At 43.9% G+C, this 27,521-nt stretch overlaps 1 protein-coding gene across 1 annotated transcript; it reads left to right on the top strand.

Annotated features, from left to right (window-relative positions):
- Positions 1-2,447: 2,447 nt before the first annotated feature.
- LOC129157009 (uncharacterized) lies at positions 2,448-26,595 on the top strand. The gene is made up of 8 exons (XM_070542332.1): positions 2,448-3,593; positions 22,485-22,580; positions 22,775-22,852; positions 22,944-23,009; positions 23,167-23,322; positions 24,009-24,681; positions 24,784-24,941; positions 25,073-26,595. The coding sequence occupies exons 2-6, from the start codon at positions 22,570-22,572 to the stop codon at positions 24,304-24,306; spliced, it is 609 nt and encodes a 202-aa protein (XP_070398433.1). The 5' UTR covers positions 2,448-3,593; positions 22,485-22,569; the 3' UTR covers positions 24,307-24,681; positions 24,784-24,941; positions 25,073-26,595.
- Positions 26,596-27,521: the final 926 nt, after the last annotated feature.

The raw sequence follows: 27,521 nt of genomic DNA, 5'->3' as shown, positions 1-27,521 counted from the left end.
TCTGCCCGGAAGCAACGTGATGATGTCACCAAAGCGACGTCGAACCCCGGAACCCACAGCTTCCTCCCGCCGCTGAAGAGCTATAAATCCCAGCAAAGAACGAAACTTATTTCTCTTTTGTCCCAGTTTCAGCTGGTGTGAAGAGACTTCTGCTACAGCTCTGGACTCAGGAACGAGGCCTGACGGCTGAAAAGCAACGGAACCGTCATCTGGTTCGTTTGAACTCCGAGGGACGCTTCGGGTTCGATAAACAAGAGTTTTTTCTCTCCTCTATCTCCTTTTTCTTCCGTTCTCTCTCTAATAAGTTCAGAAGAAGCGATCAACCACACGATTGCTTCAAAATTAAAAGACGGTTTTTCTCTTCCGTACCAAAACACGCCATCGGATCATCTTAAGAGTAAGCCGTTTTGTTTTTGTCATTGTCGAATATCTTAAGTTTTATACTGTGGCCAGGCTGACAAACTATTAGATATTTCATTTTTGATTGATCTTTCATTTTGTTTATTGATCTTTGTGAAGTGGTTTGAAGTTGACTTCTTTATTGTGCTTCCTGCTTCTTCTTTTGCTGCTCTTTTGTGTCCAGGCGGAGGCCAGCAAGTCTTATCAGTCCGTCCCCGCCGCTCGAGTGTCAGTCAACTTATCAGAGAAGGACCAGCTGGACTGGGTTTGGTTTGGGACCCTGAAAAGGTGCCAAACGCTCTACACAATGTCCAAGCGCAAACTTGGAAGCCGACCTCAGCACCTGAGTGCTATTCAAGATGCTCCTGATATGGAGGGAGGCACAGGCTCCTCAGGTGACCAGCCTCCTCTTCCTCCTCCACCGGTTTATTTGCCTGATGAAGATCTTGACTTGCTGACCTTTGGCCAGTGCAGCCAGGCTTTCCCGCTTGCTCACATCCTGGCATTCATCCAACACAAACAGGGTGGCTGCGGCTCACAAAACCAAGTCACAGACGCTGCCGCCACCCCACCTTCACCTGCCAGCCGAGCCGGGCACCATCAGGTCACCAACGCCAAACCTGGACCGGGCTTCATCAAGCTCCGAAGAGGTGCTGGCACCAGGGACCAGTCCTGGGTGGAGGAGCCCGATGTGAGCTTGAAGGCGGAGCTTAGAAAACCAGCTCTAGATGAGCCCTTGTTTTTCACCTGCCTGCAGTGTGAAGGTGTGTTTTCATCTGCGTGGACACTCTTACAACATGCTCAGCACACACACTCCTTCTGCATCTACCAAGAGGGTGAGGACGACGACATGGGGGGAAGAGGAGGGGGCCATAAACAGAGCAAACCTGCAGGAGCCATTCTGTGCCCACGCCACCTCAGCCAGGCTCTTGCTTCTGCTTTTCACCACCGCTCCCATCAGACTCACTCCACCTCCTCCAATGGGAATCTGCAGGCGATGAACTTTTCAGTATGACTCAGAGAGTTTGCCGAGGGGAATAACCTCAACAGCAGCTCTTCCATGGACCTCGGGTTGTCCCCGTCTTCGTCTCCTCCAGCAGCTTCTACTTTTCCTCGGACTGGTTCTCTTCCAGCGGACTTCCACTGTAAGCTGTGTGAGCAGAACTTCCCCTCCCTGAACTAGCATGTCAACAGATCACAGATGAGGGAAAGAAAGCACAACTTAGAAATAACGTAGTTGGGATATTAATAAACAGCCAAATTCAACACAGCAATATTACAAAAGAAGAACAATCAGCCATGACAGCTTTATCCAAAAACGAACAGATAATTATTCTACCGGCAGACAAAATGAAGAACCACAGTATTTATGGACAGAGAAAAATATAAACAACAGATGAAACAGATGCTAGAGGACAAAAATACATATGAAATACTTAAAAAAGACCCAACAGAAAAAATTAAGAAAGACATGAAAAAATTACTGAAGCCTCTACAAGAAAAAGGCAAAATAACAGAAAAAATGTACAAACACTGGACTCCTACAGCAAACATAGCACCAAGAATATATGGAACGCCAAAAATACACAAACAAAACACCCCACTTAGACCAATAGTAGACAGCATAGGTACACCAACATACAACATGGCAAGAGATATCAGCAAAATCATCAGTCCGTTATTAGGAAACACAGATCAACACTGCAAAAATAGCATAGAACTGGCAAAAGAACTAAAGGAGATTACAATAGAAGACAACGACATACTCATCTCACATGACGTCACATCCCTGTTCACAAAAACACCAACCCAAAAAACCATAGACATAGTAGTTAACAGAATCAGACAGGACAAGACTTTACACAAAAGAACAAACCTCCCAGCAGAAGACATAGGACAACTGATAGGACTGGTAGCTAACTCCACTTACTTGACATATGATAACACAATATACAAACAACTGGAAGGCTTCGCCATGGGTAACCTGTTATCAGCCACCCTGTGCCAGTTTTTCATGGAAGACCTAGAGCAAAAAGCCATAGCCCCCCCCCCCCCCCCCCCCAAACTGTAAAATAAAACTATGGAAACGCTACGTAGACGACATACTGGAAATCATACCAAAAGGACAAACAGAAACACTAACACAACACTTGAATAACATTGACGACACAGGCAGCATAAATTTCACTTATGAGTCAGAAACAGAAGGCAGCATAGCATTTATGGACATGAAAATAACCAGGAAGACTGACGGGACCCTAAACATAAACACATACAGGAAACCAACACACACAGACCAATATCTGTTATGGGCATCAGAACACCCCACCATACACAAAATGTCAGTAATCAGAACATTATATCACCGAGCGGACATGATAACAGAAGAAAGAGACCGTAAACAAGAGGACAAACACATACAACATGCTTTAAAGACCTGCGGATACCCGACATGGGCAACAAACAAAGGAAAACAACAAACAACAACAGAAAGAAAAGAACAACCAAAGCAAAGGACCAGAAACCCAGAAAGACAAGAACCAAAACCAGTGATAACCCTACCATACATCAGAGGCATAACAGAAAAAATAAGAGCAACAATGAAAAAACACAACATAAACACACCAACAAAACCCTACACAACAGTTAGAAACAGACTAGTGCACCCAAAAGACAAGATACCAGCTGGACTTAAATGTGGAGTCATTTACGAAATCCCATGCAAACTCTGCAATAAAACATACATAGGAGAAACCGGACGCCAACTCAACACACGAACAATAGAACATAGAAAGGAGTGCGAGAAAGAGGCAAGTCGAAGACACACAAGAGCAGCAAAAGAAGAAGCAGAAAGCACAATAAAGAAGTCAGCCGTAACAGATCACTGCACAAGAGAAAACCATATAATGGACTGGGACAACAAAAGGATCATAAACACCGAACAACAGAAATACAAAAGATGGATAGAAGAAGCAATCGAGATAAGGAGACGTGGAGGTGGGACCATGAACAGGGAAGATGGAGTTTACACGTTGGACCGCGCATGGGACTGCATCGTCGGAGAGGGGAGAGCGGGCAGCAGAGGGTGACAACGTCCTCTGCTGCCCACAGATAAACGGAGAAGGAAGTGACGCCACCATCAGCGTCAGCCTGAGGAAGTTTGCAGCCGCAAACGAAACGTAGTGGGAAAACAGGTAAACAAACACTGCTCTGTGTTTTAAAAAATAACTACAGCATGGATCCTGGCTCATTATAAGCAGCCATCCACCACGACTCACTGGGGATCGAAAAGACAGAGCAGACACGCACACACACGCACACACACACACACACACACACACACACACACACACACACACACACACACACACACACACACACACATCAAGCAATGTGTCTATGGTTACATTGTGATTTCTTAGTAAATATTCTATTTGGTGAGAGATAAACTTTATTGTATTTATCCTAGTGGATCCATAATTAAACGGATAAACTAGTAGTAGCACATCCAACGTCAAGGAAAGCAAAAAGTTGTTATCAGGAGAGGGAGAATGTTTTAGTGGTTAGCAGCAGTGTGCTAGACCATGCCCCCCTCCATGAGGCCACCACAGCTCAGCAGAACATCATTGTAGCTTCTTCTGGAGAGAAAAACACTGGGGAGAAAATAAAGTTAACAGCTGAAATAGCATGAAATAATACATTTGAAGAGCAGATTGTAGAAGAAAGTAGTAGAGTGTGAAAAGTGGTCAGTGTGTCCTCCAGCAGTCTAAGCCTATAGCAGCATAACTACAGAGATAACTCTGGATACCCTTGCCTTTTTAAAAGGAAGCATGTTGGAGGCAGGGCAAGGGAGAGCCGTCTTTACAGACTGTACACTCCATCTCCCTCTACTCCCCCACTTGTCCAGATCTAGGCTAACATCAGATTTTAACCATAGGCCCTATCAAATCAAAAAGTTTTAAGCCTAGTCTTAAAAGTAGACAAGGTGTCTGCCTCACGGACTAAAGCTGGGAGCTGGTTCCACAGGAGATGAGCTTGATAACTTAAAGATCTGCCTCCCATCCTAATTTTAGATATTCTGGGAACCACCAGTAAACCTGCAGTCTGAGAGCATTGCGCTCAGTTAGGAACATATGGAACAATCAGATCACTGATGCATGATGGAGCTTGATTATTAAGAGCGTTATATGTGAGAAGAAGGATCTTAAAATCTATTCTGAATTTAACAGGTAGCCAATGTAAGGAAGCTTAGACAGGAGAGATATGATCTCTCTTTTTAATTCTCATCAGAACTCTAGCTGCAGCATTTTGGACATGCTGAAGACTTTTAACTACATTCTGTGGACTTCCTTAGAGTAATGAATTACAGTAATCCAGTTTTGATGTAATAAATGCATGAACTAGTTTTTCAGCATCACTCCTGGAAAGGATGCTTCTAATCTTAGCAATATTCCGAAGGTGGAAAAAGGAAATCCTACAAACCTGTTTAACCTGGGATTTGAATGACATGTCCTGGTCAAAGATAACACCAAGGTTCCTTACTTAGTTCTCGGAGATTAATGTAATGCCATTCATGTCAGGTGATTGACTAAGCAATTTCCTTTTCTGGATTTCTGGTCCAAAGATGAGAACTTCCACCTTGTCTTGATATAAAAGCAAAAAGTTTTGAGTCATCCAATTTTTTATGTCCTCAAGACAAGCCTGTAATCTACCCAACCGATTAGGTTCATCAGGGTTAATGGATAAATATAACTGAGTATCGTCAGCATAACAGTGGAAGTTGATCCCATGCTGTCTAATGATTTTACCAATTGGGAGCATATATATAGTAAAAAGAATTGGTCCAAGCACTGAACCCTGTGGTACTCCACAACAGGGGCGGATTAAGGACTGAAGAAGATCCGGGGCTTAACACACACGCGCGCGCGCACGCACGCACACACACGTGACACGCACTAGTCAACATATATATTTGTCTTGTACCACATAATTTTTAATCTGAAGCTACATATTAAGCATATTCAGGGCAGAGTATTGTTCCTGTTAGTGTTTAGTGTGAGATGATAGTAAATATTCCCTTTCTTTCTCCAACAACTTTACCTGATAGTAAGCTAACTTTAGGCAAACCAGCACCACAACAAATATTTTCAAATAAGACTCACAAACCTGAGTTAACACCAGTATCATCAAAGCTGGGGTTCTGTCGCCGTACTTTTGGTCTAAAAAACGTCCTCATGTCCATCTTCACACATGCGTTTCAGGCAGAGTGTAGAAAAAGACAGGCACTGCACAAGAACCTGGCTGCTGAAGGGCTTCTTCTTCAGTGGTGGAGGCTCAGGCAGGCTGTATACAAACTACTGCTAGCTGCTCCCTCTCTGTTGGACTTTGGTACTGCATGTTACTTCCACGTTTGATATCCGGGGCTTTTGATTAAAGATCCAGGGCTTCAGCCCAAGTACCCGGGCCTAACGCCGCCCCTGCTCGACAAGTAACCCTGGAGTATGAAAAAGATTTGTCATGTACATTTACAAAATGAAACCTATCAGACAGGTAGGATTTAAACCAGCCTAGCGCTGTTCCATTGATCCCTACAACATGTTCAAGCCTTTCTACAAGAACATTGTGATCAACTGTGTGAAAGGCAGCACTGAGTTCTAACAAGACTAGAACAGACACAAGATTCTTATCTGAGGCCATGTGTTGGGTAGATAACCCGGAAGGGGAGGACTGTAAGGTGTTGATTCAGGTTTGCAGCTGCCACTCCCCGGAGTGTCGGCCAGAACACTACTCTAGGCCCTGATGGTGATTCAGGAAGAAGACACCGAAGACGCCCAGGATGGTTTAAACTCTTGTATTGCCCCCACACAGTCAAAGGTAACAGGCTTGTTGGAGGAGCAGGTGTTACATAAAAGTTTAGGTACAGGTGTATGTGTGTGTGTGTGTGTGGTCTGTTGCTCAGTAACGCACACTTCTCACGAAATGACTTCTCTGCTGATAATCGGGGCAAACACACTCAAATAGATCTCACCCACGTATCCACCTATCCAAAACCTCTCCCATCCAAAGTGGTGGGGTGACATCTACAGGTCACTCTAAGAAACTACAGGTGAACAACTGAACAGAATAGAAAGGAGAACTCTCAACTATGGGGCCTTTTGTACAGCCGCCCCCAAATGTATGAAGTACATTTGCTCACAACAAAAGGTAACTTCTCTAATAAAGTCACTGTGACTGTCCTTTGTCTTCGTCCGGGAGGGCAGGCAATACCACCAGCCTCGCCACAGGTCGGGTGAAGGTCCTGTCTCCCACCTTGACGTCAGCAGACCTGATGTACCCATCGGGACTGGGGTGGACCTTGGAGATGCGACCCAGGAGCCAGAAAGCGCGGGGTAGCTGAGGATCTATAATCATCACCACCGAACCTTCAGTGACGTCCGCGGGGGATGATTGCCATTTCGGGCGAAGCTGTAGGCTTGGAAGGTACAGTCGGATGAATCGAGACCAGAAGTGGTCAGCCAGCACCTGAGAGTGTTTTCATCTGCGGCGACTCAGGAGCTCTTCTTTAGGGTAAACGACTTGAGGATGCGCCCCATCAGGCCGCCCCATCAGAAAACAGTTGGGAGTGACTGGATCAGGATCACTGATGTCGGACGAGACATAACCTAGTGGTTTGGAGTTTAAGATGCCCTCCACCTCCACAAGGACCGTACGGAGGACCTCCTCTTGTATGGGTTGAGATCCTACTGTAGTGTAGAGCGCCGTCTTGACAGATCTAATCTCCCGCTCCCACACTCCCCCAAAATGAGGAGCCGCTGGTGGATTGAAGTGGAAGACGATTTTCTGGGGAGCCAGGAGCTTCTGCAGGTCAGCGGTCATGGCCGTGAAAGCTACTTGAAGTTCCCTTTCTCCTCCACGGAAATTGGTTCCCTGGTCTGAGTACAACTCAGCTGGGGTCACTCTCCTGGCAACGAACCGACGAAGTGCCATTAGGAAGGCATCTGTGTCGATGGAGATCAAGACATCAAGGTGGACCGCTCTGATAGTAAGGCACTTAAAAATGATGCCCCACCTTTTTTCCACACGGCGCCCGATTTTGACCTCAAAGGGTCCATAGCAGTCCATACCTGTCTAATAAAAGGCAGGTTTGTAAAGGCGAAGGCGCGCCACTGGCAGGTCAGCCATCTTGGGAACCGCTGGTTGGGCTTTCCATCTGCGACACTCAAGACAGGTCCTCTGGAAACGCCTAACCGCTTCCCTGCCTCTCAGGATCCAATGAGTGCGCCGAATCTCCGCGAAAACTCTCTCTGGTCCTGGATGATGCAGATGACTGTCGACATCTTGAATGAGCAAGCTGGTGACCGGATGTGTCGGATCCAAAACTAAGGGGTGCGAGTTGGTAAATGCAAGATCTTCAGAGCGGCGGAGACGTCCCCCTACACGGATAACCTCATCTTCACGGTCAAACTCAGGGGACAGTGCGAGGAGACGACTACTGCGACGGACAGACTTCCCCTACTTAAGGAGCCAATACTCCTCAGGAAAGCTCTCCCTTTGAGCTTCTCTCAAAACGTGCTTCTCCGCTTTAATATAGTCCTGAGCTGATGAAGTTCCCCTGCCTCTGGCTGCCCCACGCAGCTGTGTAATAACCGCCTCCAGCAGCTCCGCCCAGGTGTCATATCCGCTGAAGTTCGAGGTGGCGGGGTCAAAGGTGGTAGAAACTCCACAAAAGGTCTCTTTGCGGAGCTCAGATGAGCCTGGTGGCTCAGCCAGGGTGCCACTCGGCTCTGGAGGCCACTGCTCTGGACGTAGGAGCAGGAAAGGAGGCCCTTGTCTCCATCTGTTGGGTCTGGCCAGGTCCAAAAGGGTCTTCCCACGGGTTATACCATCCGCCGGGTTCTGGGCTGAATCCACATAGCGCCAGGTGTGCGCTTGAGTTATTTCCTGGATCTCAGCCATGCGGGTGCCGACGAAGACCTTGAAGTGGCATGACTCGGACCTCAACCAGGTGAGTACAGTGGTGGAGTCAGACCACAGCACTATTCTCTCCATGTCCAGGGTGAGCTCGTTTCTAAGGAGACGGGAGAGGTGCGCTCCAGAGAGGGCACCACACAGTTCGAGTCTGGGTATGGAGAGAATGCGTTTAGGGGCAACACGGGAGCGGGCCATCAGGAAGGCCAGATGGGAGCTGCCATCAACCGTCACTGTTCTCATATAGGCCACTGCACCATAGGCCTGTTCCGACGCATCACAGAAGATGTGAATCTCTCTCTCACTGACTGACTCCATGATGTGCTTTGGGAGATAAGGGCGAGGAAGCAGGACTTGTGCAAGGAACGACAACTCCTCTTCCCAGGTTTCCCGCTGCTGTAGCAGTTCTGGCGGAAGCTGCGGGTCATCCCACCCCTTCTGTTGATCCCAAAGGCGCCTCACCAGCATCTTGGCTCGGGTAGTGTACGGTAAGATGAAGCCAAGTGGGTCGTACTGGCTTGCGAGAACCTTATAAATGTTCCGCATAGTGGGGGCGCCATAACTGACTTTGCGGTGCTTGTACCCCAAAGTGTCCATGGGGAAGTGCCAGCTAAGGCCCAGAGTTGGCTCGGAGGTGTCTGATTTGTCTTGAGTGAGCCAAAGTCCTGCACTTGTGGATCTGAGGTCCTCAGGTAGGTGGCCAATGGTGCTGGGTTCATTACTGGCCCACTGGCGAAGGACAAATCCAGCAGAAGACAGGAGGGTTCTTAGCCGGTCCACTAGGTCCTGAGCTTCTTCAGGGGTTGGTACACTCTGAAGGAGGTTATCAACATAGAAACACTGTCCCACAGAGTGACGTATTGGATCATCTCTGTCAGTGTGATCCCTGACGTGGCGCTGCAGAGCGAAGGTTGCACAGCATGGGCTGCAGGTTGTACCGAAGGGGAGGACCTGCCATTCATAGACAGCCACAGGTGCCTCAGGGTGCAGATCCCGCCACACAAACCACAGAAGGGAACGGTCTTCGGTAAGGAGGCGAATCTGGTGGAACATACCCTTTATGTCACCACTAATGGCTATGGCATGCTCACGAAAGCGAAGGAGGACACCAAGGAGCGAGGCGCTCAGGGTCGGCCCAGGTAGAAGATGGTCGTTGAGGGCTTGGCCTTGGAACTGGAATGAACAGTTGAACACAAGGCGATCTTTGCCATTGTGACTAACAAGGTGGTGAGGGATGTACCATGACTCATCTGCTGGAGCAATCTCAGAGGGGGCCACCTTAACAACCGAACCGGCCTGGATCAACTTCTCTATTTCCGCGCCATAGATCTTAGCCCACTCTGGATCTTTCTGGAGCCTTCTCTCCACACTCCTCAAACTGGGAATGACTGCGTTAGGGGTAGCATTAAGGTGTGGCATGTTCTGGCGGCAAAGGAGGGGGGTGGCATAGCGGTGGATGCCCTCAACATCCACACGAACTGTCTTCTGCTCCAGCAGGTTAACTACATAGTTATCTTCTTTTGACCGAGTAACCACTTTGCCTTCTGGTACTGGGACAACATCTACCTGCCATAACTTCTCCACATGCTTGAGTAACTCACTCATCTGAGGAGGGATGGCGGTCGTGAATAGGCACTGTTGTGGCAGCGAAGAGGAACCGATAAGGCTGGAGGGGCCCTGTAGTTTCCACCCTAACCTGGTGCACATAGCAGCGGGACCACCCGGTGGACCGAGACGAACAGCTTCAGTTGGAGTGATGAGCTGTGGGTGGTCACTGCCAATGAGAAGGAGGGGTTTGACCTTCTAACAGGCCTGGAGAGGCAGGCCTCTGAGGTGCCTGTACTTCCGCTGCAAGGACTCCACAGGATAGCTGCGCTCGGCTAGGTCGATACGGGTAGCGGTGAAGGCGTTGCGGACCTTGTACCTCAGCTTAGGTTTGCCACCCACGGAGATCTTGAATGAGACACACGAGCCATGCAGATTTTGCACATCTTGTCTGATAGTGCGCAATGGAAGGGTCTCTCAAATGCCTTGAAGGTCAAGGATCTGGGCAGCGGTGGGCAGCAGCATAGTCCTCTCTGACCCATCATCCAAAACTGTGTGAGTTCTCAAGGTCTTGCCATCATGGTGAAGAATGACTGGGACAACCTTTAACAGAACTTGGCTGCTCTCTGTAGGACGGTCGAGGTACAGGACGCCTGTAGGATTCCCACTTTCTCGTGGGGGAGTAGACGCTGGGCCTAAGGTCTGTAATGGCTTGGAATTAACATCATGAAGGACCTGCAAATGACGACCCTGACACAGGCTGCAGGGTTTCTTGAGGGTGCACTGGGCTGCCTGATGGGAACGAGCGCAACGCCAGCACCTCTTTTTGGTCTTTATCCAGTGTGTGAGCTGTTCTCGACTCAGCTTAACGATCTCTGGACGCTCAGGTGGTGAGCACGGTCATCACAGAAGGCACAGTAGGGCTGCTGCCTAGCTTTGTTTGGAGTGGTACCTACTGACCTGGGTGAGGTCTCTGCACCGTGAAGAACCGCAACAGGGCGCCTACTTGGTCTGACATCACGTTTGTCCTTGGTGATCATTGGAGTGGGTGAACCGTCATAGCCCTGACACCAGGATTTGTACTTTAACCAGGTAGACAGGTCGTCCAGAGTGTATGCCTGACCAGAATGGCTGTACATGCACCGACGGAAATCAGCTCTTTGTTCTGGAGGGAGTTTACCCAGGAGTCGAGCCACATGGGAGCCACACTGGAGTTCGACCTCCCCATCTGTGCCCAAAGTCTTCAGCATGCCCACGAGTGACTGGATGTGGAGAGAGAATAGCTCGAAGGCGACTGCATCCCCTGGGCGGATGTCAGATGAGTCCATGACAGCAGCAATACTCCGCAGGGCGAGCTGATGGGGCTGTCCAAGCCGGTCATTAAGAGCATGCATGGTGTCACTGAAGGGCGTAGCAGAATGGAGATAAGCGTCCGCTATCAACTTCGCTTCCTCTAAGTGGAGGTGATCTAACAAGACGTGGTACTTGAAGAGCTCTGAACTCTCTGAGGGCAGTAAGTTCTCTAGCGCCATCTTCAGTCGGGCGAATTCTCCTGGATCACGACGTGTGAGCTTGGTGATGCTTGGACAAGGCCTGCTGTAGTCCATATCCGGGGCCGCAGCCAAGCCAAAGGGTCTAGGCATCTGGGGGCAGAGAAAGGAGTGGATGGGGACGGAGTCGGAGCTGGCAGTGGTTGCAATGGAGGGAGGTGTCCACTTGGAGGCGGCGCTGGAGGGTAGGTGGGCCTTAGCTGAGGAGATGTGAACCTTGGCTTAGATTCAGGTGGGGGAATGATCCAGCCCTCCTGTGCAGTCATAGACTCCATCTTCAGAGCCTGAAGCTCTTTCATCATCGTGTCGATGCGGTCTGTGACTGGGCTTTGACTGGGGACAGGTTCCTCCGTGAACGCAACCGGAGGAGGTGGTAGAGGCCAGTCCTCTTCCTCCTCAGTAGGGGGTGGCTGGAGATGAACAGCAGGGCCTCTGGTCGGTGGATTGAGCTGCAGACTCTCCGCACGGTCCAACAGCTGCAGCAAACTAGCATGAAGTGCCTGGAAATCAGCCAGCCCAGCTCTCATCTGGTCATGTGATTGCTGTAACAGGAACCTTTCACGTTGTACATCCTCCAACTCTGCTCTCATTGGTGTGATTTGGCTGTATGAGCGGTTTTCAGAGGGGGCAGACGGTGGATGGTGGGAAGAACGGGTGTCACCTCCTATTTCACTTTCCTCCCGGTAACCTGCACCAAGCCAGGGTAAGTCAGTCTCATAAGCTTCATAACGTAGGGGACGGCGTACATTATGCCGTGGGCGTGCACCAAGAGCTGAGAAGTTCTGAATGTCATCCATCTTGTTAGGGTAGAAGCAGCTTACATCCGGCTCGAAGGACCACTAGTGTTGGGTAGATAACCCGGAAGGGGAGGACTGTAAGGTGTTGATTCAGGTTTGCAGCTGCCACTCCCCGGAGTGTCGGCCAGAACACTACTCTAGACCCAGATGGCGATTCAGGAAGAAGACACCGAAGACGCCCAGGATGGTTTAAACTCTTGTATTGCCTCCACACAGTCAAAGGTAACAGGCTTGTTAGAGGAGCAGGTCTTACATAAAAGTTTAGGTACAGGTGTGTGTGTGTGTGTGTGTGTGTGTGTGTGTGTGTGTGTGGTCTGTTGCTCAGTAACGCACACTTCTCACGAAATGACTTCTCTGCTGATAATTGGGGCAAACACACTCATATAGATCTCACCCACGTATCCACCTATCCAAAACCTCTCCCATCCAAAGTGGTGGGGTGACATCTACAGGTCACTCTAAGAAACTACAGGTGAACAACTGAACAGAATAGAAAGGAGAACTCTCAACTATGGGGCCTTTTGTACACCATGAGAATATCATTTGTAACTCTCACTAACGCAGTTTCAGTGCTGTGATACTCTCTAAAACCAGACTGAAATTCCTCAAACAGAGCATTAGTGTTTAAATGCTCACATACTTGGATGGCCACTATTTTCTCCAGCACTTTGGATAAAAATGGAAGGTCACGCCGGGGACACACTGGCCGCGGAAGCGCCGCGAAAATGGGACCGCCTTCATTCGGTGCCCTTGTTAAGCTATTCTATAGACCACATGGGCCGCCTCGCGCCGCGAATCGCCTCGCGCCGGCGCGTGCCGGCGCTCCAGCCCGCGCCGGCGCTCCAGCCCGCACCGTGCAGCGATCATTTCGGCGTCGGCTCTATTTTTTTCGCGAGCCGCGGGTGAATAGCGTCAATTCTGGCAGGAAGTCAAACGTAGACATAAGAGGCAGGCCGGTAAAGTTAACAAAATAAAGCATTTCAAAATAAAATTCCGCAATAGTCAAATGTGTTCGTAAACAGACACTGCAGAAAAACCACACGAAAACGCACACACATACACACACATCGAACTTGTGTGTGTGTGTGACCACGTGAAGGGGGGTGTGGTTTTGGGTGTTTTTTCACCGGAGCAAACAGGACAGAGAGGCAGAAAGTCTGAGGCAAGCAGTTAGGATGGATGACTTTAAATGAATTATGGAAGTTGAGAAACACAAGGAGCTGTACGACCCCCGAAAAACATGATTGTTTACGTACCCATGTCGGAAGAAACTGCTAGGATACAGCTGCAGAATTGGAGCGGGTTCCAAGAGATTCAACTGGCAGAAACAACTCATACCATAGGTTCACACACACACACACACACACACACACACACACACACACACACACACACACACACACACAAACACACGCACACGCACACGCACACACACACACACACACACACACACACACGCGCGCGCACAAACACTCAAACGTAGGAAAAGAGCTGAGAAAAGGCCGAGAGGAAATGGAGGACACCAAGTGTTTAAAAGAAACACTACAGCTGAGCCCAGGCGCGCCTCGACTAGGGCACGTCTGATCTGAACTGAGGAGCGGTGAGCAGCGGCCGAATTTCGTGAGCGATTCGCTTCTCGGCGCTTCTCGGCACTTCCGTGGCCGGTGTGTCCCCGGCGTTAGATATTGGTCTATAATTCATTGGGTCATCTGGATCCAGAGAAGGCTTCTTAAGTGAAGGTTTGATTACAGCAACCTTAAAATCCTGTGGTATATATCCATTTACTAAGGATAGATTATATCTAGAATGGGTGCAGTAACCAAAGGAAATGCATCTTTAAATAATTTGGTTGGGATTGGATCTAAAATGCAAGTTGAAGGTTTAGATGAAGCTAATATTTTTGATAACTCTGAAAGCTCAGCTGGATCAAAATGGTTCAAGCACAGATGAGGTTCTACAGACACCTCTGATGCTGCCTCACTTACTGAGGAAGAAGAAATCACATTAGGGAGGATGCTAAAGATTTTGTTTCTAATAGAATTAATTTTACTTATGAAAAATCCCATAAAGTCGTTACTGCTGAGGGCTAAGGGAATAGATGGTTCAGAGCTATGAGTCTGTGTAAGTTTGGCAACTGTACTGAAAATAAATTTAGGATTATTCTTATTCTCCTCAATTAACGCTGAGAAATAAGCAGTTCTAGTTTGTTGAAGCTTATTTTTATAAAGCATAAGACTATTTTTCCAGGATAGGTAGGCCTCCTCATGATGCGTAGAGCGCCATGTTCTCTCCAATTTTCTAGAGTTGTGTTTTAAAGCTCGTAAATGAGAATTAAACCAGGGAGCCAACTTCCTGTCCCTAATTACCTTCTTTTTTAAAGGGGCAACATCATCTAATGCTACACGTAAAGAGGAAGTAACATTATGAACCAAGGCATCAATTTGGGGCTAGAAATGAAAATATTGCCCTCTGCTACGTTCCCCTGAGATGCTGAGGACAGTAAAGATGGAACAGTTGATTTAAAAGATGCAACTGCATTGTCAAATAGACACCGACTATAGTGAAATTTACTTTCATGTCTCGAGAACTTGTGGTTCTTTTTCCTTATCAAACACAAGAGAGAGACAAGTTTTGTCCAAACTCAGCGTGGGGCGTTTATTTACACAACTCTTCCATACATCACCAACACTTCATGGGGACAGCGTCCAGCTTCGATCTAAACACCTCGGCTGGAGATCCTTCTGCAAAAGCCCTCTCTCCTACACCACGCAGAATCAGTTATACTATTCAACCCCCACCTCCCTTTGATTCTGAGAAATGATGGGGTGCTACTTCCACCTCCTAATATGGTCAAAAGTAGTAGAGACTTACATAAGCTGGACTGAACAACATGTTGTGGAGCATGTACTCAGCAGCAGGGCTGACTGATAAACAAGAAGTTGCACAGCACGTATGCGGCTGGTATTGATAAGCAACATGTCAACATGCACGTACACAAAAGACTGCTTTTAGCTCCTACAAACTCAGTTATAAAAAACTCAAAGGTTATCAGAAAGTGGTCCGAGAGGACTGGATTATGTGGAAAGATTGTTATTTCCTCACACTCTATGCCATAAGTCAGCACAAGATCCAATGTATGATGGCAGGAGTGGGTGGAGCTATGTATTCTTTGAGTAAAACCAATTGAGTCTAAGATATTATTAAAGGCTACATTGAGGCTATCATTTTCAATGTCCACATGAATGTAAAAATCCCCCCACTATAATGACCTTATCAGTATTTAGCACACTAAATCAGATAAAAAAAAATCAGAGATCTGATCCAAAAACTCAGAGTAAGGGCCTGGTGGACGATATAAAACTACAAACAGGAGTGGTTTTACAGTTTTGCAATCTGGATTAGGAAAACTAAGAATAAGATGTTCGAACGAACTGTAGCTATTAATTGGTAAGGGACAGATTAATAAGTCCGAATGAAAAATGGGAGCTACTCCTCCTCCTCGCCCTGTACTTCAATCAATATGATGATTTAAATAATTAGGAGTCGACTCGTTTAAGCTAACATAGTCCTCTTGCTGCAGCCAGGATTCTGTGGGAGAGAGCAAAGAAATCTGATTATCACTAATCAAATCATTAGCTAACAAAGTCTTAGAAAAAATAGATCGAATGTTCAATAACCCACATTTAATTTTTCAAATTTTCTGCTCAGTTGAATTTGTTCTAATATTTATGAGATTTCCATGATTTGCTTTATTAAGCCTGATATTTAATCTGTGTGATTTTGGCCGTGAGCAGGACACTGTCTCTTTGGGGTAGTGGGTGGGTAACAGTACAGAAGCTGCAGAGGGGTGTGTTAAACCACAACTCTGCTTCCTGGTCTGGACCCTGGGTTGTCATGGAGGACTAATAATAAAACTGGCCATGTTCCTAGAAAGAAGAGCTGATCCATCCAAAGAGGGATGGATGCCGTCTCCTCGCATCAGACCAGGTTTTCCCCAAAAAGTTTTCCAATTATCAGTGTAGCCCACGTTGTTTTCAGGACACCACCTAGACAGCCAGCGGTTGAAGGACAGCATGCGGCTAAACATGTCATCACTGGTCCAATCAGGCAGGGGGCCAGTGAAAATTACGGAGTCCGACATTGTTTTGGCATACTTACACACCGAAGCAACATTAATTTTAGTGACTTCTGATTGGCGTAACCGGGTGTCGTTACCGCCAGCATGAATAACAATCTTACTGTATTTACGCTTATCCTTAGCCAGCAGTTTCAGGTAAGATTTAATGTCGCCCGCTCTGGCCCCAGGTAAACATTTAACTATGGTTGCTGGAGTCTCTAATGGCACGTTTCTGACTATGGAGCTGCCAATGATCAGAGTCGGCTTGTCACTAGGTGCGTCACTGAGCGGGGAAAATCTATTGGAAACGTGGACGGGTTGGTGATGGCCCTCGAGCTGAGTTCTATGCTTCCTGCGTACCGTCACCCAGCCGGCCTGAGGTCCCGGCTGCTCGGGTTCTGCTGGAGGATCGCTACGGGGTGGTTCTGAGCTAGTTGGCCCCGCGCTAGCTAAGTAGCTACGGCTGTTTACGGGCGTTTCAACAGCGCGGAGCCGGGCCTCCAATTCCGACACCCTCGCCTCCAAAGCTACAAAAATGCTACATTTATTCAGGGACGAAATTTTGATTTCAGAAGTGGGGGGACACAGCAGGCTTGTGCGGATTTGGGGTGGGGGGTGTTATGTAAAGACCCCTTGACACGTCACATGCCCATCTCAATAATTTTTCCATCCTCTATATATATATATATATATATATATATATATATATATATATCAAAGTTCAAAAATTTACAACTCTATTATTATTTTTATTTATTATCATTATTGAAGTGCAGTTTTGGCTGTTGACAATGGATAGGCCATTGTATTTATTGTTTTGGGTCTTTTTTAATTGTTTTTGGTGCAACATTTTCTAACAGGGAGTGAGATTCCTTTTTTATTTAATTTTTGTTTGTTATTTTTATTAATTTAGAAGTTCTGGTTCTGGACATTTCAATGTTAAATGAAGGTTTCTTTGTTGCATTTTAAAGGGTGTACTTGCATTATTATGATATATTAACATTATATTAGTGGTTATTTTGGTCTAGATAATGTTGACAATATCGTTTATCATCAACAATTTGTTGGACAAAATATCGTCCAGCAAAATGTGTTACTTTCCCAGGCCTAGTCAAAAGTATACAAATTATTTATACATAAACGGTCCCTCCTGAGATCTGGCCGTTTGTTCATTTGCTGTGTTAGAGGACATGCTGAACTAATGTTTTACACATGATCATCACCCTAACATTTGAGTGTATAAAAACATATTAAATATGTTTTTCCCCTTAAAAGTGTTTAAAAAGTTGTTGCATTTCAACACACAAAAATAAATGGAAAAAATAAGATAAATCTAATGAAAAGTGTACATCTTTGACATTAAGCTTAAAAAAATCTGTTGACGATGATGATACTGTTCATTTTTCAGAGCTTTTTAATGTGAACATATACATTGCAATAGATAAGTTTACAATAAAGTTAAATGATAAAAGTTTTGAAGTTACACTTCTACTACTACTACTACTAGTAATAATAATTATGATGATAATAGTAATAATAAAAAAATAATAATTATAATAATACGAATAAATTGTGTCTGAGGAGTCAGTTATGTGGAGGAGATGAGTTTGTAAAAGTTAGTTTTGAGTATGTTTGTGAAGGAGGAGGTGAGTCTGAGCTTTAATGCAGGGGTGTCACATGTTCCAACTTACGTTTTGACTTTGAAAGAAGTCTCTTCTATCCACTTTTCGTTTTCTTGACATGCTGCCTCCTGGCTGTGCCTAACTACCAAAGACTCACAAATGAACACTTATTCAAATGTTATGTAATGGAAGCTGAGCTGAGCTCTGATATTACACAGCGTCTAGTTGACGATGTGACTCAGTACCGGTGTTCCCTAGCGGCTCCAAACTAGCAAAACAACGTGAGCACGTTCTGACTGTTTACAACTTGAGTGACAGCAGCAACAGCCAATAATACGTTAGCAAGTATCAGCAGAGCCAATAGATTAGCTTTTGGGCGGGTCTAATAGTAAAGCGGTTTCCGTTTCAGTCCTAGTGCTCAACCAAATCCATTTAATGGAGCGTAATATTGTTTTTGGACGGAAAAAAGTGCAGGGGACCAAAACTGCCTTTTGAAAAAGTGGGGGGGACATGTCCCACCCGTCCCCCCCCCCCCCCCCCCCAAAATTACGTCCCAGCATTTATTACACGTACCATTATCGCTAAAGGAGGCAGAGGAGTAACTAAACATCTGACACAGAGAGAAAGAGATAGGAGACGGAGAAGCAGAGACAGAAGTAGCCATAGTCGTTCTGAGGCTAAGCTAACTGGACGAGCAAACTGTTCAAAACCAAATAAACTGCGTGTGAACTCAAATGGTTCCCTAAAAGCTTGGTGGAACAACAGAAAATGTGTGTTTTAGCGTGCTTATGTGCTACAATAACCCAGAGATATCCTAGTACAGAGAAATTAAATTAGTTTTAGCAAGCCACAAACACCAAACAGCTACACGTAGTGCAACACTGAAAACAGGAAATGCCTTACCGCCAGAATAGTGTGAAAAACTTATTTCAGTTTTTTAACTTAAAGAGCGAGTCACCCCCTACTAGATTCTTACACAACTCCCACTTCCTGTTTGAAAAATGCAACAAATACTGTTGCCTAGCAGACCGAGAGAGCGGAGCCACTAACAAATACACACACAAAGACTCACAATGACATTGTGACATCAAATGGTACCAGCTAACGTTCTAGGATACCCCTTAGCCAATTGCGATGGCAGATTTAAATTCAAATGCAGTGCAGAGTTTTTGCCTGACAACGGCACAACACTGACAGTTTTAGGCAGAAAATTAAAATTTTAACTAAAATGCACTAAAGAGCAAAACTATTGACTACATGTGTCTGCAGCACGATTAGACACGCATTTATATAGTTAATCAGAAAAAAAGTAATTTGGGGGTAACTTGCTCTTTAAAAGGTAACACGGATAAATGATGGATATATTACATGCAGGGGGGCTGCCCGAGATTTTGGGCCCCATGAAAAAATATCAAGTTGGGCCCCCTGGGGGCTTGTCCATAGCTGGAGCTGGGGTTCCACCCTCCCAGATTCGAGGGAGAAAAAAATATAATATATATAATTTATATTAGTGTTTCAGTTTTGCTTAATTATGCAGGTCTACATGCATTCTTACATATTTACGGTACATATCATTTTCACCAGCTGTCTCTCATTAAACAGTGAATTTCCTTCAACAGAATTAGCAATAGCACTGCTGGAAAAAGCAGGAAATGCACATGCGGAAAGGTGTTAATCTCCTTTTCCCTATCACTCCCTTAAAATGTGTTTATTTATTCTAAAATTTTATTTGATGATAAAATTCAAATTTGGATATCTAATTAAATTTCCATGTTGTGTCAAAGCTTTACATAACTACATTTTCAGCTGTCTTTCCTCTTGAAATCAAGTATTTCTGTATGACTGACTAAAATTAAGGATTCACTGCTCACAAGGTGACTTCTTTATTAAGTCTCCATGGCTTCATCATAGACACAAAATGAATAAGCACACAGTTCAAACCGGAGTCAGTTAGGTTTACATAACATTTTAAAGTTGGACAACTTTGCATGAATACGTATATACTTTGTCCTGACCAAACCTGACACTGGGAGGGTCCAGGCTCTGTGCATAATGAAATTGATATACAGTGATCCCTCGCTACTTCGCGGTTCGTTTATCGCGGATTCACGACTTCGCAGATTTTTGGAATCTTTTGCAAGGGAAATTCGCCGATTTGCGTTATTTTTCACCGATTTGCGGTATTTTTCTATGCAAAATATCAAGAAATTCCTGTTTTTTTTTCATCAATTTCATCATAAAGTGTACATTAAAGGGTGGTTTGTTAACAGTACTATGTAAAGGGAGGGTTTTAAAAGTCTGAATACTGTACATACCTGTTAAATAAATACTGTATACATGGTGTCCCTACTTCGTGGATTTTCACCTATCGCGGCCAGGTCTGGAACGCATCTACCGCGATAAATGAGGGATCACTGTATGTGTTACAATATAGGCTATCATTTGTGACAAAATCTTTTTCCAAGTTACAACAGTCTTTAAAATTAATGCACAACAGGGACAATGCAGCACAGACTCCTGCAGGATATTAGCTGTAGTTCTCCATCATCAATACTAGATTTCATATTTTATTGTGTTCAGTGTTATATTAAGTTTATTTATTACAATTATTATTAGCTTTTGTTTCAGTTTTGCTCTCTGATGAATTATTTGGAAATTACTGATTTTTGGTTTGTGTTCTAAAAGCTACATAACCAAATTACATCTTGTAAAACCTCCCATAATTCAGTCAGATTCAAAACATTTCATTTCAAGGTGTTAAGTAGATGAAGACGTTTTTTTTCTTGTGTGGTGCCTTCAGAAAGGTGCTTCACAGTAATAATCTCACAGTAATTTATGTTACATTAACAGACTAAATAACAATGCTTCAACCTGCTCAGCATCCAAAACCATCTATACATTTTTACTGATTAATTTATATAATTATCATTATGTGGAAAAACAATGTGTTTATCACCAAAAATAGCCTTTTTATATTCCTTTGTAATAGTGCTGATAGAGAAGAGAGCCTTAAGTGATTCCCACAGACACCCTTAAATGAGGCAACTAGCTAACATGCTACATTGCTCACCTTCTTGAGGTTCATTGGGTTGTGAGGGGACACCTGCTGACATATCATCAGCTGCTGATTCTGGTAGGGACAAGGACAACAACCCATTTACCATAATTAGATGAAACCTAGTTCCTCTCACTGTGGATATCAAAGCTAGCAAACAGGTAGAATTTAACCACTCACTAACTAAACCCACCTTTCTTTGAGAAAAACTGTGTGACATACTGACGCCCTCTCTTCTGCCTATCCTCTTTCTTCTTTCTTTCCTTTTCTGTGAACCAGACTTTGTTTTTGCAGACATATTTTTACTGCAGCCTTGGCGCACTCTGCTGTCTGACTGCTGCGTGAGCTGGCTTTGCCTGCTACGTGCCCCTCGGCCAGGTGGTCTGTACCATTTTATGCCGTGGGGGGGGGTGGGGGGGTGGGGGGGGGGGGTTCTAATTAATTAGTCAAAATAAAGTAAGGACCTCTGAATAAATATACATTTCATAAAGACTAAAAGATTGTTTGTTTAATGTCTTAAATGAGAAAAAAATACTGCAAAGTAAAGTACTTGTGATTTTGAAACTAAAATTTTTTTTATTCAACTTTGAAACTTTTTTGGGCCCCTGATAGCTGTGGGCCCTTAGAATCTTCCTAATCTTTCACCACTTTACGGCGCCCCTGGCTCTCCCCCCTGCTCTACATCCTTTCTGGTAGCAACACGTCTGACCTAAAAATGTGCTAAAAATAGCAGTTTTTACACAACATGTCAGACTTTTTATTGTGTTGTTATTGATGTCCGTTGTCCCTCGGGATTGCTGCAGGAGGACACAAGTATTTATGAGAGGAAAACGAAAGAAAGTAAATAAATGTTTTATGATCAGCATAATTTGACTAAACCACGGCAAACATGCTTTCTCGTCAATCCTTGTTATTGTGTGAGGAAAAAAAAGTTTAGAAATTAAAACGGACGTGTGTTAAAGGTATAGCAATCAATCTTTTACTTCTGGGTGGATTTTATGCCTATCTACCCAAAGAGATGTGCTTTGCTGACACAGAATCCTTCCGACCGTTCCGCCGTCTGTATCCTGAATCCTTCGAGAGTGTAGTGGAAACAGTCGGCTCATCGATCCGCAAAGCACCGTTTAGTTTTTTTTTTTTTTTACATGCGGACAAGGGGACTGCTGCATCTGAATCTGAACACATCTTTGAGCGGAGACATTAAAGACAATGTCCTGATGCATGAATCAAACAATAAAGTAAAACACGTAAGGAAATGTCATTTTTAGTATAGTATACATTTATTAGAGGTAGTTTCAAATGTAGAGCTGGATGACCTTCAGAAGAATATACTTTAAAGAATATCTGTGGACATCCATATGAAATATTTGTTATATTTGGATTTTGTATAAACAAAGAACTAATATGTTTAAAATTCTATATTTGTTACAGCTATGATAACATCACCTCCACACCGCAGACTCACACTCAGTGGTCAAGACCAAAGCCTCCAGATGTATCGACAATTCAGGATTCAATGTCGGATCGGTAAGTTCCCAGCAAACAAACTGAGTTGTGCATGTGCGTAAGAATGTTGAATAGAAAAGGGCATACCAATTATCATGTGTTAGCTGTGTGTGTGTGTGTGTGTGTGTGTGTGTGTGTGTGTGTGTGTGTGTGTGTGTGTGTGTGTGTGTGTGTGTGTGTGTGTGTGTGTGTGTGTGTGTGTGTGTGAATTACAGAGAAGCTGATTTCTCTGTCGAGGGCGTTCAACAAATGGCCAGCTGTGACGAAGAAACTATTCCTCAAGAGAAAGAAAGGTAAAATCAGCGTATATAGTACAGGGTAGTTACTTTGTAGATCACTACCTATTTTATGATTAAATTATAACCAAAATAATATTTTTCCTAGGGCCTCAGCTATTGTCCATACAGTCGACATAGATGAGGATACCTACAACAATCTACAAAATTCTGTGTAAGTTTTAATGCTATGGAGGCTTATGGTTATGTGCACATTATGTTTGTCTGGAGCAATGTCCTGTGGCATGTTGTTGATGGGAAAAATATGTTTGTCTTGGTAGTATACAATAGTAAAAAATCAGTTCTGTTGTTTGGTCTATGTCTTTCATTAGAATTGACTGGGATGACACATTGGATGCTACTTGGACTCCTGATACAGAGATACATTCACTGTCATCGTCAGATGAGAACGATGAATTAGCTTTTTCAGAGGACGAAATCCCAGCTGAAGAAGAAGCAGAAGACCTGGATTGTGGCATTTGCTTTAGGTATTTGTATTATTGTTATTTCATAATTTATTAATGGAAAGTACTTTGTTGTATTAGAACAGTTTCATATGAATGTTATATAGGTAAACATAAATGTTGTTTTTCAAAAATGCCTTCCTGCAAGCAGCAAGCGTTTTATTTGTGGACGGAAATGACAGGAAACGTGGGCTTAGAGGTGGCGAGCGCATGAAGAGGTGGAGGAGGATGAGAGACAAATTTGTCCGTGTTAAAAAGTCTCTTATATACAAAAAACACAATATAAACACACTATCTTGGACCGGATACATGACGGGATACCACAGAACAGTGCTGCGCCCTCTGCTGTCCTGGTGGGGAATTGCTTTGAAACACTCCCCAGGAGATGGAGAAGTATGAGAGCAAAACGCTTCCGTCAATCCGTGCGTGTCTGTCCCTTGCGAAGCTGACGGAGAAGCATGAATTAGGCTTTAGTTTCACATTCCGGGCTGTGTCCCAAACACATGGAGATGTGATGTCTGTCACCAACATCCTATTGAATAGTACAAGCGCAGTATTGTTCAGGTTCATCACATGCTGAACCACTGGAATGTGTGAAAAGCTGCCTGTTTGAGTGATTGGAAGAATGTGTTGTTCTCCAGGTGATGTGTTAATATTTTTTCTTTATATTTATATGTCTGGTGTTACACTCCCAAACGGAATGTCCTTAGAGGATTGTCAGTGATTCGCCTTGATCAGACTGTGCATGATGACCCAGAAGACAGTGAATGTGAAAGCCAGGAATTTGCCACTCCACCAGATGCAACAACAGTCTTCAGAGAAGAAGGTGTGATTGACCAGCCCGCGTCCATTGTCTATCATGACATTATAAAGCAGCTGCTGGACTTCCTTATTCTACCAATAGAAAAAAGCACAATGAAGGATTCCATCACAAAGGCACCCTGTAATGCTATTAGGCCATTTGAGGTGTCTGTAAAATCAAGGTGCTCTGCAATCGTTGCAGAATGAGTGAGTTTTTCTGACATGTTATTAACAGCTGACGGTTATTTCTATAGTCAGATTTTCTATGCTCTTTCTAAACAGATTCTCTCTTATAGATATATCATCATGGTCACACAGTTTGGAAATGGACTTCGCAGCGACATTTCAAGTATGGAATGCTTGCTGGGGATTTTATGTTAGGTGTAAACATCCTTCCGTCTGGGAACAACTTCAACAAAATCGCTCTGCTCCACAAGTTTATGAACATAGGGATAATTAACCGAAACACCTTCTACAAAATCCAAACCAAATTTAGTCTGTCAAACATAGAAGACTTTTGGAAGAGGGATATTAGCAATATCATCAGCAAGTTGACTTCAAAGGACTCTGTTGTTCTACTTGGTTAGTAAATTAGATGACTGCTACTTATATTTAAAAAAAGCATTTATCTGTTGGCATTGTCATATAAAGTTTGAACTAGTGTATTCCATTTGTCATTGGAAGGTGATGCCCGGATGGACAGTCCAGAATGTTGGCTCATAGGGGGATGGCAGAAACGCAGGCTCTTGCACCTGATGATCCACGAAGGCTCGGGCTGTTGTCTGGTGGCCCCGTCCCAACAGTACATGAACTGAAGGAAAAGAAAGCTAGCCGAGGGCTTGGTGAGTTCCATTGTATGGTGTATGAAATCCTTCTCTGTGTATACAGCTGTTACATGGGACACATTTACTTAGAAAATAGATAAAATTTTATATCTAGAAACACTGCCAACCTACTTTCTTTGTTTCTACAGGTCAACCTTCTCACACGTGAGATGTCAAAATCCTGTGGGTGACGAGGTGAGACAACTTGATGTTTACAACTGTACCTACACCTACAGGGTATCAAATGTGTGCTTCTATTTCAGCTGTACATAATGTGCCATATCAAACATTTTCTGGTGGATGTATGCCATTCATAAAACATTTTATACGTAAGATCTGATAAAAAAAATCATAATCATTTGTTTATATTTCCGCATACATTTTTTAATGAATTTTTGCTGAGGTAAATTGTTTATTTATAAATGTAAATAAAGTTGTGTTTGAACACCTTGAAAACCTTGGAAGACTTTTAATTAAAACCTGGAAATATTACATATTTGAAGTGTCTGAATACAACCGTGTAATTAATCAGGTTATGAGTGTGCAAGTAAAGCTCTTGAGGTCTCTTTTTTTGAGGTAAATTACAAAAAGATTTATTAGGCATCTACAAATGTTTTACACTCTTGACGGAAGAAAGCCTACATACATTTGGATCTGGGAAACGATCTCTAATTTTCCACACACAACATGAAGGTATAACAATTCTAACACCAGGTCCCAGAAGGCCATACTGCCAGACAATAAAGTTCCTGTATGCTGCATAGCGGAACTGCCTATGGCTTTCTCCCGGATCCCGGATGTCAACCTCCGCTCTAACATCGTTCCAGATTCGTCTGGCCAGTGTCAATGCACCTTCATTCAAGATGTATAAGTCCATGTGTGGCAACAGTGATCTACAGTTCTGTGGTTGTTGCTGACAGCATTTTTGTTCCAGCGGTGTTGCCATATTTCTGCACTGTAGACAGACACACCAGCTGGGTGACTGTGGAGGACAAGGTCCAGGTTGTGGGTGATCAGGGGTGAGACTCATCAGGTCAAAGATGAGACTAGGTTCCCGTGTGAGACATCTTTGTAGAAGCTGTTGGCACTCTTCTAGCATCAGTCTCTTTACCCTAGCCTGTGAATGCAAAATCACACTTTTAAATTGTTGTGCTTGGCTAATGGACTCATAAAATTACAGGCAGTAGAGCCTCCGTCTGGCTTGGAAACTGTTCCGGGATTTTGAGTCTCTGTGTTTGTGTATTCTTTTTTGGATATTATTTGTGCAATTATTGGACAAAATGACTTGCTGTGGCATTAATTACACTAATAGAGCGTCCAAGGAGTCTCCACTTCATTTTTTTCAGTAAGTAAAATTATATTTATTAGGGCTGCACGATATTAGGAAAACCTGCGATATCCGATAACAGTGCTTAATATTGCGATATCGATATTACTCACGATAAATGAACAAATACTAAAGTATGCAGTGTTGATGTCGTCTGGCGTGTGATGTCTGCTCTGGGTTCAAAGCAAACAAAAACTAATGCATGAATTCCATTACAACATAACATTTTTATTGCAAAAACATGCAGCTGCACCTGCTACTGTATTAGCAGCAAAACAGCAAACTGCATGGATGCAGTTTCTCAGTGACTTTAAAACATCACCTCCACCATAAAACTTTTTCTGATGCTCCAAATACAGAAAAACATCCCTTACCAGGGTTTTTTTAATAAATAAACTCTGAAAATAAGTTTAAATGTTAAATAATAGTTTTTTTAAACAATTTTTTTATTGATTTTCTTCATTTGGGTACCACACATATAATGAAAATATCTCCACTCAAAACATAAAAAAAGACAAGAGATAATTATGTGGCATAAATATACAAATAAACACAAATATGAAATCATTGTGCCCAATACCAATTTTCATTTCCCTTCTATTAGCAAACCCGAATTCATGGTATGTTTGAAGTAGAACAAAAATAAAGAAGGGAGTGAAATATAGTAAAAAATAAAAAATAAAAGACATACACCCCCTGCATACATTAACAATATCAAATTACTTTGTTGTTTCACATTGTATTACCCGTTTCCAAAAAAGCAAAAAATAACTTCCAGATCTCATCAAATTTATCTAACATATGTTTTGTAAAATAGCTTATTCGTTCTAAAGCCACAAAGGATGTCATAGCTTCCAACCAGTCTGAGGTTGCACAAATGTTAGGTTTTTTCCAGCAACGTGCAATACATCTTTTAACCTTCAATAGGCAAATATCCATAAGATGTTTTTTAGAATTAGAAAGGATAAAGTTGTTAGGATATATGTTTAAAACACACAACTTAGGGTCTACAGGTATTACTTCATTAATTATTTTACCAATAATTAAAAGAGTCTCCTTCCAAAAATGTAATATTGGTTGACATTCCCACACACAATGAAACAAGGATCCCATTTGAGACTTACATTTAATACATGTGTCAGGTACATCAGGGTTGAACTTATGTAACTTAGTTGGTGTGACATATTGTCTGGTCATCCATTTGTACTGAAGTAATTTGGAGTTTGTATTAACAGTCTGGGTCTTAATTAAAGAACAAGTTTCTGTCCACT

The sequence above is a fragment of the Nothobranchius furzeri genome, chromosome 12, assembly GCF_043380555.1.
Source record: "Nothobranchius furzeri strain GRZ-AD chromosome 12, NfurGRZ-RIMD1, whole genome shotgun sequence".
In the NCBI taxonomy this organism is placed as follows: Eukaryota; Metazoa; Chordata; class Actinopteri; order Cyprinodontiformes; family Nothobranchiidae; genus Nothobranchius; species Nothobranchius furzeri.
The sequence above is the reverse complement of the archived record's forward strand: the minus strand, read 5'-3'. Positions and strand labels throughout refer to the sequence as shown.